The sequence below is a fragment of the Thalia democratica genome, chromosome 2 (assembly GCF_965202585.1).
Source record: "Thalia democratica chromosome 2, ktThaDemo2.hap1.1, whole genome shotgun sequence".
NCBI lineage: Eukaryota > Metazoa > Chordata > Thaliacea > Salpida > Salpidae > Thalia > Thalia democratica.
The window spans coordinates 35,289,649-35,305,941 of record NC_139166.1 but is presented as its reverse complement, the minus strand read 5'-3'; the positions used below and the strand labels follow the sequence as shown (position 1 = coordinate 35,305,941).

General features: G+C 25.6%; 1 protein-coding gene across 1 annotated transcript; it reads left to right on the top strand.

The window, feature by feature from the left end:
• Nucleotides 1-5,632: 5,632 nt before the first annotated feature.
• Nucleotides 5,633-7,118, top strand: LOC145829423 (uncharacterized). Its single transcript, XM_082937204.1, has one exon. It carries the CDS (start codon nucleotides 5,645-5,647, stop codon nucleotides 6,512-6,514), a length of 870 nt encoding a protein of 289 aa, XP_082793330.1. The 5' UTR covers nucleotides 5,633-5,644; the 3' UTR covers nucleotides 6,515-7,118.
• The last annotated feature ends 9,175 nt before the right edge of the window (nucleotides 7,119-16,293 follow it).

Sequence of the window (16,293 nt, the reverse complement as noted above, 5' to 3'; positions counted from 1 at the left end):
CCCAAGTATTTTAAAAACCATGTCAACTTATGCTATGAGTGTGAAAGAATTAATTTTTTCAACTTTGAAAAGTGTTAAGATGTTTATTCAAAAGCACTTGAGGGAAATTTAACTAATTAATTTAATTATCATGCTGATGTGTATGGTAAATATGACTTTTATTACACAAGAAAATAGTATTTTTTAAATTAACAAATAATGAAAGTATGTTTTTTCTTTGCATTAGTTGAAGCATATAATTAGTATAATATCTTACATATTTTAAAAAGATATGTTAATTTCTAATTAAACTTAGTGTAAAATTTGACCTGATGACACCTTTGAAAACTATCTGAGTTGAACATTGCAAGGTAGCAACCCATGGCCAGCACTTATCCAAAATAAGAAAGAAACTGTTATACAAAACTTTTAAGTTCAAATAACAATTATGACGTATGCTGAACTCAATAGGTTATTCAACAAAAGCATGACTACTTCACTAAAAACTATCTATTAGTTTTTTAGCAGTAGTTTTGAAATTTACTAAATGAATATTTGTAAGAAATAAATATAATAATTAAGGTATAGAAAGGTTTTGATTAACAAAAAGAGAAAGTTTAAGGTTTTTTAAATGCTACAATTCATCTGTTTTACATGTTTATGTTAAACAAAACTGAATGGTATAATAAGCACATAAAATTTAAAATGTCTTAAGATAAAAATTTTCGATAAGTAATTTTTTCTGCTTAAGATTTATTTTTAAAATTTTTATGGTGGCCACTAAACCTGGCATCTTGAAAAATCCTTGAGTTTGACATCTTAGACTAAAAAAACTATAATTTTGAACAGAAATCATTAAAAAACCTTAAATTTTAAAAAATTTTTATGTAAAATAGTAAAATTTTGTTTTAACACAAAAATTCTATCATGAAGATAAAAAACTTGGTTTACGTCAAAATTTTATTTTATGTTAAAAAACACATTTAAAGTATCTTGCAATGTTTTTATACTATTTAAAACAGGTTTTTTCTTTAAACATTGTTTTTAACTAATAATAGACCGAAAAATGTGTACTTTTAAGAATATCGAAAAAATTTCTAAAAAGTTTTATAGATTCACTTTGACGTTATATTTAAAGAACAACATTCGTTCTAACCTTTCTAAATGAGTTGTTAGAAAAGTTTTTGTGAGTCCATAAAGTTTGAATTTTGTTAAAAACTAGTTTACTTTGTGATTAAAAAAGACTTTTAAACATAAGTCTACTGTTTTACTTGATTAAACAACTTAAGTCTTTTTTATTTAACATTCAAGTATACTTCATTAAGTTTTCATCAGTGTTAGACAATTGTAACAAAATAAAGAAAATTTAAACTTACATAGCCTTGTAAATACGTAAAAAAATAGTTAATCATCCAAAAAACTGAAGAAAAAAGTAATAAAAGCATTAAGTGTATCAGCACAAATATCGTTCACCTCATTCAGAAGTACACTTGTAAATAAGCTCTTTACATTTAAAGAACAAAGAAAAGTATCATTATTTTTTTACTGTTTCAAATCATCAACAAATTTGAAAAAGTCTTTAACAATATTTCATGAAAAATTTTTCAAACCTAGTTCTTAGAAATTATTTGAATATCTAGCCAATTCGTGTTGCGGACTTATCATAGACAGTTTCATAAGCGTAAGAGTTACTCCAATTTTATGTAAATTTGGTAAACCATATTAACGAGGTCTTATATAACCTACTGGTGTATTTAAATTAATATTTTCTTTTGATAATTATTTGTTTTCAACGAGCCCTTTAGTATTTTACAGGTTCATTTTTCCAACTTATTTGTTGTTTAATTGTCTTTTACAGGTTCTAATTCTCTAAACTTCGTCTCATTAGTTATTATTTTCAACATGTTAGAAACATAATCATCCTTGTTAAAATTACATTTGATTCACAATGATAGAAGTTTGTTGAAATATGCTTGTTTTGAATAAAAAAAAATTTGTTTGTTTTCAATAAAAAAATACAAACTGTATGTTTACAATATTTATCCAAAGTCAACTATTTTAAATAAATCTGCTCAATTTCCGTATTTGAACTCTTTTTTGTCACTTTTATAAAAGTTGGTTATAATTAAGTCGATATACGGTGATTTGATCTTTGTTATAACTAAAAAAAAAATTTTTGTTAGTTTTATTACTAAAACTACTAATTTTACAATTTTTTGTCATTACTTAACTATAAGGGTTCTGTTAAGGATGTTTTATTAAGTTTTTAAATTGCTGCTGTTACCAAATATTGTCTTTTATTCTCATAAAGGCGTATAAAAGAGTCGCTTAAACGTTTTCTGATGTTTATTTTAACTAAAAGACTAATATTTGGGAAATTGATAGTTTACCTTTATTTAATCCACTAAGACATCTAACTATAAAACTTGATTTGATTTACAGATTTAACTGTCTTTTAACTCCATTTTAGATATTTTTATAGTTTTTTTCGTTTCTATTTCAAATAAAAAGTCTCCTTATAGCAAATAGTTAAATAAAAGTTTTTTTAAACAGTTTTAGTCGTTTTTTATCATTCATGTGTGAACAGTTAATTGAAATAAATGTTTTAATTTCTTGAAACCTCATTAAAAAGGTCAAAAAGTTTTTTATAAAACAGTTTTGAAATCTTACTAAATAAACAAAAAGTTTTTTAATTGTGTTTTCATTTTAAACTTTACAAAAAAATTACATACTTATTGTAAACCTACTGTACGTTACATTTAAATTTTAAAACTAGTCTTTTTTAATTATATAAAAAATACTTTACATAGGAACTTTATTTTTAATAAAAAAATTATTCCTTGTTAGTTTTTAATTTTGTTTAAGTTTTTTCTTTAAAGCTAGTTGTCGTAATTAACATCTTTTAAATGTTTAAATAATTAAAAGAAACAACTTAATTATGAAGAAGTAAGTTATAAAAAGTATTACTTTTCATTATTCTATTTTCAAAGTAATAATTCATTAAAGTTTTATTATTTTAAAACGAAGATAGTTTTCAAGTTGTAATTATATTTTACGTGAAAAACATTGAAAATTAAAAGAAAAAACTAAAGAAATAATTGAAAATATAAAAATAGTATTATTTTTGTTATTTTGTAGTTTTTGTATAGTGTAGGTTAGGTAGTATTGAAATATTTTGTTTTATTCCCCGTAATTGTATAAACATTTGAAAAGTTTTATTAATTTTGCTTCATTTAAGTTATAGATGAGTTTAACTATTTTTTTTTTTAATAATATATATGTGTTACTTGATAATTAAAATTCGTAAAAAATATTTAAGGACCATATTTTAAAATGTATAGATATTGAAAAAAAAGTAAGTAGATTTTATTAATATCTAAACTACAAACCATTTTTTTGAATTTAATTTGAGATATTAAAAATTTATTAAAACAAATATATAATATAACTTATTTTAACTATACCTCAAAAAATATTTAAAGCTTTGCGAAAAAGAAAAAGAGATATATATACAACAAAACCTAAAATTTTTTTTCTTAATTTACAGTACATTTATAGTTGTTGCAATTAAAAAAAAAGTACTTGAATTGCCCGAATTTGAATAGTCGTGATGTGACTCGTGATACTATATATGTAGATGTTTGGACCTGGTATTAAGTTTATAATGAATATTTAATTCAAAAACGTTAATTAAAAGTTACTTTGAAATGATCTTAATAAAAAACCGAGTTTTCAATTTACCAAGCTAACAAGAAATTACTTTTTTTTAAACTTATTATTCAACAAAGTAGTCTCTAACTTAATCTAAAGTGTAATAAATGTCAAAAACACTTAGCAACATTTCAAACCAAATAAACTCACTTACAAATACTTAAACTATAATAAAGTACATTAGGGTGCTTATAAAATCGACAACTTTTTAATTTTCAGCTGATTTTTTTTCACCTTGTGAAATATTGCAAAAACCCTATGTGCAAATTTTCATTGGATTTTAAGAAGCAAATATAAAGGGTAATTTAGATTATCTGAAAACAACTCCAATGCAAACTGTATGGAACTCAAAAAGTTCAACCTTTGAGTTTTTAGCTGAATTTGTCTTTCCATGTGGCCAATCATCACAAAAACACATTGTGCACAATTTAAGACTATTTAAAAAAAATTATGGTTGCTTTTATTACAAAAATTGATAAAAATTACAGTAAATCATGAATTGCCTCAATAAAACCTTCTTTGAATCCATAAACCCAAAGTATATTTACTTAAATTGGGCACAATGTGTTTTTGTGATAACTTACCATATGTAAAAAAATATCAGCTGAAAATTCTGAAGTTGAATTTTTTAGGTCCCATACAGTTTGCATTGGGGTTGTTTTCAGAAAATCTAAACTAGGTTCTATATTTGCTACTTAAAATCAGCTTAAAGTTTGCACACAAGGTTTTGCAATATTTCCCAAAGTGAAAAAAAAAATCCAGCCGCAAATTTAAAGGACTCAATTTTGTAAGCACCCTACTGTGTATCAATATTCTGGCAGTGACATGATTTATAAAGAATAAGGTATTACATCTTACATAAACAAAACTTTTTCTTATAAAACAGATTTCCTTAATATAATAAAAAACTTTTCAGTTTAATTAAATCAAAAATATTACTACAATTTTTAGTTATTTTAAATCTTTCTAAAGTATATTTATTTGTATTTGTTGGATTAATTACCAAATGTTCATTTTCAATAGAAATTTTTTTTGAAGCATTTAGAACTTTAACTGGTATATCATCCTCCTTTTCTGAATAGCAAAAACTATACTTTATTGGACATACTCTATTTTGTCCTTTTTTTGTTGTTTTGTTATTAATCTCATACAGCTTGCTTTAAAAAAGCAGCCGAATTGGTAAATTACTTAGTTTTTATTTAAATTGGATACCAGATCTTTACCACCTGATGTTATCAGCGGTTTTGATGTGAAGATAAACCTTTGATTTACCGCATAAAAAGGTGTTTTGATCTATTGGTCTACTTTCTTCTCTAAAATTTCTGAAGTTTTGTTTATTAATGAGAGTTTTAAATTTTTCTCCTTTATCCAATTTTTCTTTTAAATAAATTGTTTTGACTAACTTTTTTGGATACCCATTTTGTTTAACAATAATTTAATCTAATTCAATTCAACTGAAAACAGTTCTGGGGAACAAATTTTATGTGCATGTGATACAAAATTCTAAAAAGACTCACTTTTCTCTTTAAACTACAATTAAATTCAAAATTGAAATATTTCCCTTCAATTCAAGTAGTTCTAAGAACTTGTCTTAATAAACTCCGGTTTATAAATAAAAGTTATACAAATAATAAAAGCTTGTGTTAGTTTTTGAAAATAAACTTGAGTTTAACCTCACCAATCAGCCTTAAGTTTTTAATTTAAAGGCATTGATTTTAGATATTTTAAAAATTTATACTGTACTTTTTGAAATATAGAGATTTGAAATGTAGGGCCTATATACAGGTTTTCAAAAAAAAAAAAAAGGATTGATGAATTTGACAATTTAGGCAAAATAATTGGCATGTGAGAAATTAAAAAAAAAAAACCGGAATTTTGAACAAAATTTACTAAAAAACTAATAAATAATAAATATTTTACTTAAATTATTTTCCAGCATATCTAAAGAGTTTTTATGAGAAAATTTAATCACTGCTTAAAAGAAAACAAAATGACAGTAATTTTTATGTTACTATCAATAATTTCATGTGTTCTCACAACTGAGGTAACAAATGATGATCCTCTGAATTCACAACTCTATGACTTTATACAACAAATGCCAAAATCACAGATAAAAAAAATGATTGACAGCATCACTTCGTCAAAGAACAAAAAATGTCAAGATAATTTTGATATTTCAGCAAACAAAGTAATAAGAACAAACGCCTCTATGGAAAATGGAGCGAAGTTTATTGGATATATGCCTTCTGATTCGGAAAAAGCTTGCTTAAAGTTCTGTTGTGAAAAGTCTGTTGAGGGCTGTGATCTAGCTGTTTATAGTAGAAAGTCTATAAATGATACATATAACAAACACATATGCTATGCATTTAAATGTTTTAATGATGATAAAAATGAGAATACTTGTTTATTTAAAACAAATACAAAGTTTGTAACATTAAGCCGTAAGTTGTCTAAAGATTTAGTATTAAAGCAGCTGGTTGAAGAAGAATCAATGAAATTAGAACAAATTAAAACATATACGTCTAAAACAACTGACTCATCTTTATTTGGTAACAAAATTAAAATAGCAAAAGTTGAAAACGAAAAATTTATTTATGAACACCTTAAAAATAACACAGAAAAAGTTGTTTTTGTTGAAGAAATTCATGAAGATGAAATGGCAATATTACCTCTAGCAGTTGGATTAGCAGTTGTTCTTATGATATTGTTCATGGTTATAATAAGGTTAAGAATAATGAAAAAGAGATTACTTATAGGTAAAGGTAAGTACATGCAAATGAAGATGGATGAAAGTGATTATCTAATTAATGGAATGTATTTATAATAATTAATTAAGCATCAAATTTTAAGTGTTGTGAATAGCTTTTATTGAACTTTGTGTAGAAATTAATCAAAAACCGAACTAAAAACTACTGCCATACACTACAAGATCTATAGTTCATAATCAAGTTTTATAAAATTAAGGAAACACAAGTTATGATATTATTTTCATTTTTATAAAATTTGCTCAATTTTTGATTTTATGCCCTTTTTATGAGTTAAGTTATTGAATTATATAAAAATACTAAAGCATTGTATAAAAAATTAAATAAGTGTCATTATTAACTGCTTCTGAAATGATTGTTTTAATTATATAAATTTGTACTATACTAGTAGCTGCTTGTTTTGTGCAATTAATTTTTACTTACATCATAATATTATAAATGTACTTGGCTTAATAAATAAATATGTATAAAGTTAACTTTTTGGCATGTATTTTAAACTTTCAAGTTGTTTAGTGTTCTGAAGCATTGTTTGACATTTTTAGTATGATATCTTATTCATTTATACTGTTGTTATATTTATGTTTATTACAAAAGTTTTTTTTTAAGTATAAAACAATGAAAAATTTTTAACCAATGTATATTGATATTGTGTAACAGATATGTAATATTTAATATAATTTTAATTTATATTAGAAGCTTAGATCATGACAATGTTTAAAAATCTTAATCAATTTTGATTTATTGTTTTCTTTTGTTTGAAAATATCAAATTTTTAAGACTTGCAATTGATGATGTAATTTCTTAATGTCTAAAAAATATTTAAATATGAAAACTTTTTTGAGTTTAATTAAATTTTGAAACTTATCTACAATTTGAAAAAATTAAACTGAAACAATTCTGGCTGTAAAATGTTAAAGACTAGTTATTGTACTTTACGCAGTAGTCTTCCTCTTGAGTATGTACTTTTAACACAGCTCAAAAGTGCTTGATCAAGAATTTTGTGGTATAAACTTTATTACAAAATTGTTTATATAAATATGAATTTACTAATGTTATGATGCGGTTTGAAATTCCTTTAAACGAAGTAGAAACATTTGTTGAATCATTGAACTTATTGAATAATATTTTTAAATTTATCAGCAGCTTTAACAGGTTTTGGATTTTATAAATTTAGTTGGCTGTCATTTTAATACTTTCACTATGTAATAATTAAGTTTTTAAAGAAAAGAAAGCAGTTCAGTTTTAATATTTTTTATTAAGTTTTTAACAACAACATGAATAGGATAAATTTTTCTTCGCCAACTTCCTTTAAGTATTGAAAAACTTTCTCCATTATCATTTACCCTTGATGGCTAATTAAAAATGTTAGATTGTACTAATAAAGTTCCGTTAACTATTTTAGTTTTTTTGTAAGTTTTGTTTTTGTTTGATTTCATTGTATACAGAAAAAACTTGAAAAAAAAACTCTTTTTATTATTTGAGTTTTTCAAAAAAAAAAGGAAAAATACAAACTTACAACTTGAACGAAACGGTTTTTGAGTAAAAAGTGAGTATTCAAGAAAGACTACTGTAAAACAGGTTTATATAAAATTATTATTATATATATAACTTGTAGTTGTAAACTAACATGTTTAATGGTTTAAAAGAAATGTTAAATTTGTAGTATGTACTTGATGTTGAATGATAAAAATGTTGAATATTTAGACGCGTTTGTTATTGTAAGGTACAGTATTTCTATAAAAATAGTTTGTGTCATCCTTTTAAAGCTTTCTATTAAAACTTTATTTTAATTATTATCGAGCAAAAAAAAAAAAGTTTTAAAACTTGGCTGTTTTAATTTATAGAAAAACTAGCTAGTTTTCAGTTTTAAAAACCTTTTAAATGTTATAGTTAGTTACTTATATAATTTAATAATTTTAAAGACTATGAAAGTATCTAGCTAGATAATGATAAAGTGCTCGAACGAACGTGAGAGATAATAAAATGATAATACGTTCAAAAAACACGTTTTTCGGTGCTATCGAGGTTTCACTGCTAAGCAGCTCTTCAGGTACAATAACAAAACATCATTCTTAAGCACTATATATATAGAGATACTAAGGTAATTAGGAGTGATTAGTGATACCTTTAAAAGTATTTATAAGTATTAGTAGTTTAAAACGAAAATTTAACTAAAATATAAGTAAATCAAGCATTTACGAAAAAAATAAATTTTAATAAAAACGGCAAGTTAAATTAAACGGCGATTTAAAAAACAAACTATCAATAAATAAAATAAGGTTAAACTAAAAGCAGCACGATATTAAGGGGTACAAGGCAGCGAGCTTTGTTCGCTGATTCGATAATTTACAAACAAGCTTCTAAAATTAATCAAAATATGCGATGGAAGGCATTTTGGTATTCGAATAACGATAACGAACTTATAACACCGAAGAACCTTAAGCCTATTGTTTCCCTACAAACATTCTGTATGCGAGGACTAAAAATTTTTTGATCAAGCATTCTTTTTAATGATAATAAGTATTCAGACGCACCAACTCTAAAATTTCAAAAGCAAATATCTGAAGACATCAACAAATCCTCAGATAAAGTCATAATCCCCAGCGACAAAATCAGAAGTTTGTATTTTATTATCAACAGCGAATACAATAAACTACTCCATGAGAACATAGCCAAGAGATATAAAAAAGCTGGTGATGATTGCATTAAAACTGTAAACACAGAGGTACATAAATTATAATTCACAACAAAGTTAAGATTAGAAAGATATACCCATCTCCAGCTATCATTTCTGTAAAAGATCATAACTCTCCTTTCCCTAATAATGTAGAATGCCATTAATTAAACCCAAATAAAGCTGATCTAGAAAAAGTTGCTTAAAAAATCCTGGATAAAATCAACAAATTCATAAGGCAAAAAACAAACCTCTTGAAATAGCAAAACTCCTTGGTAGTAATTCAGTGGTTTTGAGAACCTAGATAACAAGAACCACCTAACTTTTCTAAAAATCACGATTGTAAAGTTGTATCTCTGAAAACTTGCTCAAAAAAGCCCTTAAGTTTGCAAGTAGTTATTCTTTCTTTACTAAAGACGATGAAAATATGGTCATGCACTCATTCTAAAGTGTTCTTACCGACAATAATGGTTCTAATTGGGTAAAGAAAAATGATCACATGTTTGCTGTCACAATGGGAAGCTACATGGGAGCTGAGGTATGTGTTCTAGTAGGGCTCTTATTACTTCAACATCTGCCAGAAGTTCTCACACCTAGATCTTACGGCATATACCGCGACGACGAATTAGCCGTCTTGAACAAAGCCTCAAATTCTGAGCAAGAACGTATATTAAAAAAGGTCAGAAAAATATTCAACAAGCACCGATTCGAAATAACTAATGAAAAAGGTTTGTTTGAAACGGAATTTCTTGACATCTCAATGTCTATAAGAGAAGCAACATACAAACCCTTTAAAAAACCAAACAGCAGAATTCTAAACATATACAATCAATCGAACCATCAAAATACTATAAGAAATACGATGAGCCCCATGATTCATAACCTTTGCAAATCATCTGCTAATAAAAACACTTTTGATACTGATAAAAATCCATACGATGACGCAAAAAGCGGCTTAAACAAACTTTAATGTTCAACACGACCCAGTAATAAAAAGTGTAGAAGAAGAAATATCATGTATTTCCAAACCCCTTACTGCAGCTCAGTCAAAACGTAAGTTGGAAAACAATTCCTCTACCTCATAAACACGCATTTCCCCGAAAATTCCAAGCTGCACAAGATATTCAACAAAAACACAGTCAAGATCACTTACAGCTGTTCTACAAACCTAAAATCAATTATCAAAGCACACTATAAAAAAGTTCTAACTGTACCAAGCCCATCTGAAAAACCTTGTAACTGCAGAAACGCCACTGAATGTCTTTTCAGCAGTCGATGCCTGCAGAATGGAATATATAGGTCGTTTCCGTACTTTGTACTCAACTTTGTTGATGATGGCTGTAAAAGATACTGGTATAATACTATATTGTTAAATATATGTTACTATATTAGAATTAACTACTTTACTTGATTGTTTTTTTAAAGCATTTATTTTCTACGATTTCCTATTTAGTTGAAATAAAAAACAGAGTTTTAAAATACCAATTTTTTTGAAGTTCTATTTAAATAAGATTTATTTAAGCACTGACGAGGTCTTTGACCGAAACTTGTTTGTAAAAAAAAAAACTTTGAAAGAATAAATTCATTATTTCTCCTCTAGTAGTTGAAAAATCGAAACATACAATACCATTGTTTTCATCAAATACGAGTAAAATTACTGTGTTTTATTTTTTGAAACTTTCAAATTTTGTTAAATCAATGATGCAAGAAATTTTTAAAATAAGAGGTATCTAACTAAAAAACTTGGAAACGGGTCTAAATTGCACGAATAAAAAATTGTACGAGGTTACTAAATTGCACGAGGGGACTAAATTGCACGAGAACAAAATTGCACGAAGCTAAATTTGCACGAGGGCACAAAATTGCATGAGGGAACAAAGATGCACGAATATGATTTTGCACCAAGGTTCAATTTTGCACGAGATTAAAAAAATACAGAAAAAAAAAAGTATACAATAAAAAGAATAAGGGTTAGGGGTAACAGTGATAGTAAAAATAAAAAAATAACTAATAAAAATTAATAAAAAAAAAGCTACCGACCGAGGGTAAGGGTTAAGGGGTAACAGTGATAGTAAAAAAAAAATTAACTTAAAAAAAAAATTTAAATTATTACAGAAACTAAAGAATATAAATTTAACCTTTGCAAAAATATCTCCGTGCAAATTTGTCTGCTCGTGCAAAAGTGAACCTTCGTGCAACTTTGTTCACTCGTGCAATTTTGTCCCCTCGTGCAATTTTGTACGCTCGTACAAATTAGACAGCTACCGAAAAAACTTACAGTTATTAACTTTTAAGAAAATTGAAATTCTTAGTGTTCCTTAAAAAACCTTATGTAAAAATTATCATATATCAAAACTGAAAATTTAGCTTATTAGTATTTAACTTTCATTTTAGAGCTAATGTCAGTTTTTTTTAAATGGTCATAATTTTGATGTATTTAGTTTAGAGAAGTTCTAAGTAAAAAAAAATCGATCTCATCAAGTTCCTTATCAGCTTTTAGTGGAGCACCACAGGTTGTAGGTATTAGTACATTTTTTCTCTACAATCTTTATAAAATATGTTGACACAGCTATCGATATTTGCATCATACGTATTTATTCACAGGTCATTTAAATTGTTAGTTAACTAATATATTACTTTAATTTTTACATAAATTTCACAAACCGATAGTAAAACATACAACCAAGTTTTATTCCTAATAGATTTCATAATCTGCAGATCCATTTACGAAACCCTAAATTTGCTTATTTTTTGTATTATACTTCAGATTTTACTTAATTCTAGCTTTCAAAGACGTTAAATTTTATATAAATATAAAACTGAACTATCATATTAATAACGATTAATAATTTACGTCTTTAAAGTTAATATTTTTCATTGAACGATAAAAGTATAGCGCTTGCAAAGTTTGGTTTTTGGACCTGTTGTACGAAAGAACCTTTCGGTTATTGAGTTGTACACCAGATGCTTTCAAAATCTACTACGAGCTAATAAAAATTAACTTTTAAAACTTAAAATTTATAATAACGATGAAGAGAACGAAAATTAACTAAGTAAAAGATATACTTGGAACATTTGTATAGAAAACCTACACAAAAACTTTTCTAATAACATACAATTGAAAATAATGTCTAAACCTTAAATAATAAAAAACACACACATATATATATATAGAATTAAGTTATTTAACTTAATAAATTAAATTTTTCACACTGAGCCCACCTTGAGGGCTTTATTAATAAAACAGTTTATTTAAAGATGCAAAACTCGAAGGACTCGAGTTTCGTGACTATTCACTCATTATTGACTGTTCACTCATGATTGTTGAATTGGTATATTAATTTTTGCACAAGCCGTTTTGCATGATTTTTGATAGTTTCAAAATTACGTCATAATCTATTTATGCAAAAAATTTTTAACTTTCATTAGTGATTTTGTTTTGAGCTTTATTTTAAACTTGTTTTGAAGCTGATGAGTGAATAGTCACGAAAGTAGAGTCCTTTGAGTTTTGCATCTTTAAATAAACTTTTTTAATATATATATATATATATATATATAATAAAAAGGTTTATATTAAGATATAAAACTCAAACGACTCGAGTTTTGTGCTTATGCACTCATCAGCTTCAAAACAAGTTTAAAATAAAGCACAAAACAAAAGACACAAATGAAAGTTACAAAATTTAGCATAAAAAAATTATGACGTAATTTTGAAAACATCAAAAGTCATGTAATATCCTTTAATATATATATTAAAGGTATTATAAAAAGTTCTGGTCGATAGTGCTCGACAAATTAAATTGGAGCTAAATATTTATCTAATTACATAAAAGCTATAATTTATATAGCTGTTTCATACATGAAATATAAAATTTCATGTACTCCTCCGTAAGCTAGAGTTTATTACAATAGTGGACAGAAACTTAGATTTTGAAAATTTTTGTAATAATTGTGACGTATAATGATACAGTTTATTGTACAATTAGCTGAATTTGAAATAATACGCTGTAGTTGTTAATTTATGCATTTTAGAGAAGTTTAAAAAGGTTATTTTAGAAAAATGTTTTGAGCTATTAGAATTTCTTTTTTATAGACTGTTGGAAAATGTTTCAAAATACTCGTGCTTACCACTTAAATTTTAATAATTTTAATTTTGTTAAAAAAGTATTTTTGATAATGGATACATATGTTTAGTGTTACGTTCTTATCTAAAATAGAAATTGAAAATCAGATAAGAACGTAACACAAGAAAGAAAAGCGAAAGATAAGAAAAGCGAATGAAAAAAATTTACAATTTGAAATAAACCTTTATATATATATATATATATATATATATATACAATTATTTGAAAAGTAAGATTTTAAAAATACTGGTACACATGTTTCATAAGACTAGACGCCTTAATTTTCAGCCATTTAAGTTTAAAATAAAAAGCACTTTACTAAACATAGATGCAAAAGTTATACAAAAAAACAAAAAACATCATGACGTATATTGTGCATTACAAAAAATAATATTGTGCATTACAAAAATTAAGTACAAAAATCGATCTACCATCTAACTTTCAAACAACTATAATTAACAAAAACAACAATTAAGTGACTATAAAACACTTCAAATTTATTGTAATTTAAGAGGAGCTTTTTCAATTGTCGACAAGATAGGTTGTTGTTTGAAAGTTAGATGGTAGATCGATTTTTGTACTTAATTTTTGTAATGCACAATATTACGTCATACTGTTTTTTGTTTTTTTGTATAACTTTTGCATCTATGTTTAGTAAAGTGCTTTTTATTTTTAACTTAACTCGCTGATGATTAAGGCGTCTAGTCTTATGAAACATGTCTACCAGTATTTTTAAAATCTTACTTTTCAAAAAAATTATTTAAAAGCCCTTCAAGTGGGCTCAGTAGAAGGTGTTCAAATTTGAATAATAACCTTATTATATATATAGAAAATAAGATGATTATTTAAACTAAATCTTTTTCTACTAAGCTCACTTGAAGGGCTTTAAAAAAATTTATTAGGAATTCAATTTTAAAAATTCTAGTACTACATAAAACACTATGACGTAAGAATTGAACATTGTAGATTACAAATGCTCGGTGCAAAAAACTGATCATCCATCTAACCAAACAAACAACTAAAATTCACAAAAACCACAGTTGAGTGATTATAAAATACTTTTAAATTTATTGTACTTTAACAGGAGCTTTTTTGTATGTCGACAAGACGATATGAATTCACTCCTCTTATTTAAACAACCTTTCTTTTTTAACGCATACATACGCATACAATGGGTTTTATACAAAAGTAATTTTATCAAAAATCGGTGTGATTGTGCTAGTGGCTGCAAATATGATTTGACAGGGGACAATTGTCGTTCGGAGAACATTATTTACAAGGCAACAATTAACTCTGACCAGAAAAGAAGTTCTACATCGGCTTATGCTCAACTCAGTTCAGATTTCGGTATGCTAACCATAAAAAATCCTTTAAGGGTGGTGTATACAAAAATGAGACTGAGCTTTTTAAGTATATTTGCGGCCTTAAGCGCAAAAACATTAACTTTAAATTTACTGGGGAGGTGATAAAAAGAGTACAGCCAATAGCAAATGGTAATAACCCTGTTTGTAGGCTGTGCTTGAAAGAATCAACAGCCGTTATGTATGCGTTAAAAAAGGAAGGTTGTTTAAATAAGAGGAGTGAATTCATATCGTCTTGTCGACATACAAAAAAGCTCCTCTTAAATAAAATAAATTTTAAAGTATTTTATAGTCACTTAACTGTAGTTTTTGTGAATTTTAGTTTTTTGTTTGGTTAGATGGAAAGATCAATTTTTGCACCGAATATTTGTAAAGTACAATGTTCAACTCTTACGTCATATTGTTTTTTGTATAACTTTTGCATCTCTTTTTACCAAAGTGCTTTTTATTTTAAACTGAACCAGCTGAATATTAAAGACTTTTTTTTTGTTTTTATGAAGCGTATGTACTGGAATTTTTAAATCGAATTTTTTATTAAACTATATATGTTGTAATGTTGTAAATTTTCGTATGCTAATAAACAAATAAGTGTTAGTATGTATTAAATACATTAGTTTTTTCGTGCTAAAATTTGTATAAGTTCTCGATCGGTACTTTAAAAATAAACCAAAGAAACTTGTATTTTGTTTTAAATAAAAATTGATTTTGAATATCCTTCTGATTTAATGACAATGCATCAATTTTTTGTAAGATCTATAATTTATTTTTGCTAGTTATTTTATATACAAATATATTTATGATATGACGTAATAATCTACAAGTTGTTATTTAAAAATACACTGTACAATAGTTGCTAAATTTTATAGCTAAATCGCCTCAAAATTACTCGATCATGACAATTTAAGTTAAAATATAGAATGTTTTGTATTTAAAACTTTTTATTTCTGGAATTCCGGAAACTCTGCATTGTACAAAGTAGTTGCCAGTTTCTTATGAGTAAATTGCTTGACAGTTATCAAAGTAAGACATTTGGGTCCTAAGTTGTGGTACAGTATTCCAGAAAACCTTTAAAACTTAAAAAAGGAACAATTGTTATGTGTTTATCTTAGTATATGTATGGTTAGTTTTTTCATCTTGTTGTAAAATAATAGTTCATGTTTGCTATTAGTTTGTTTTCAAAAATTTTGTTTGTTTTGACTTAAATTTATTTTTTGTTAAATTATTCTAACTAGAAATGTTTGACTAAGAAATTTTTATACATCATTAAATATATTTTTATTAATATTAGGATAAATTAATTTCTAATTTTGATTAGTAATCTGTTTTTATTTTTTTTTATATTGTAGTTTGCTTTAACTAAAACAATTGAAAGTCTAATAGCTTTAAGAAGATTATTTATATTTTTTATAAACAAAACAATGTTTCTCTTATATTAAGATATAAGAAATCAACAGTGGTTGATAAAAGTCAAACGTTTTTTTTCATTCTTATGTATAAAAGATTAAGTTACACATGTTAGCTTAACAATGTAAGGCAAAATTTTCCCATTGTCAACAATAACAAGTTAAGTATATATTTAAATTATTTTCCTAAAGATTAAAGAACTGAGTTCCATCTTAAGATATTATATTCTGTTTCACTATTTTTTTTATTTGTTTAAAGTTTGCATATTTTAATGT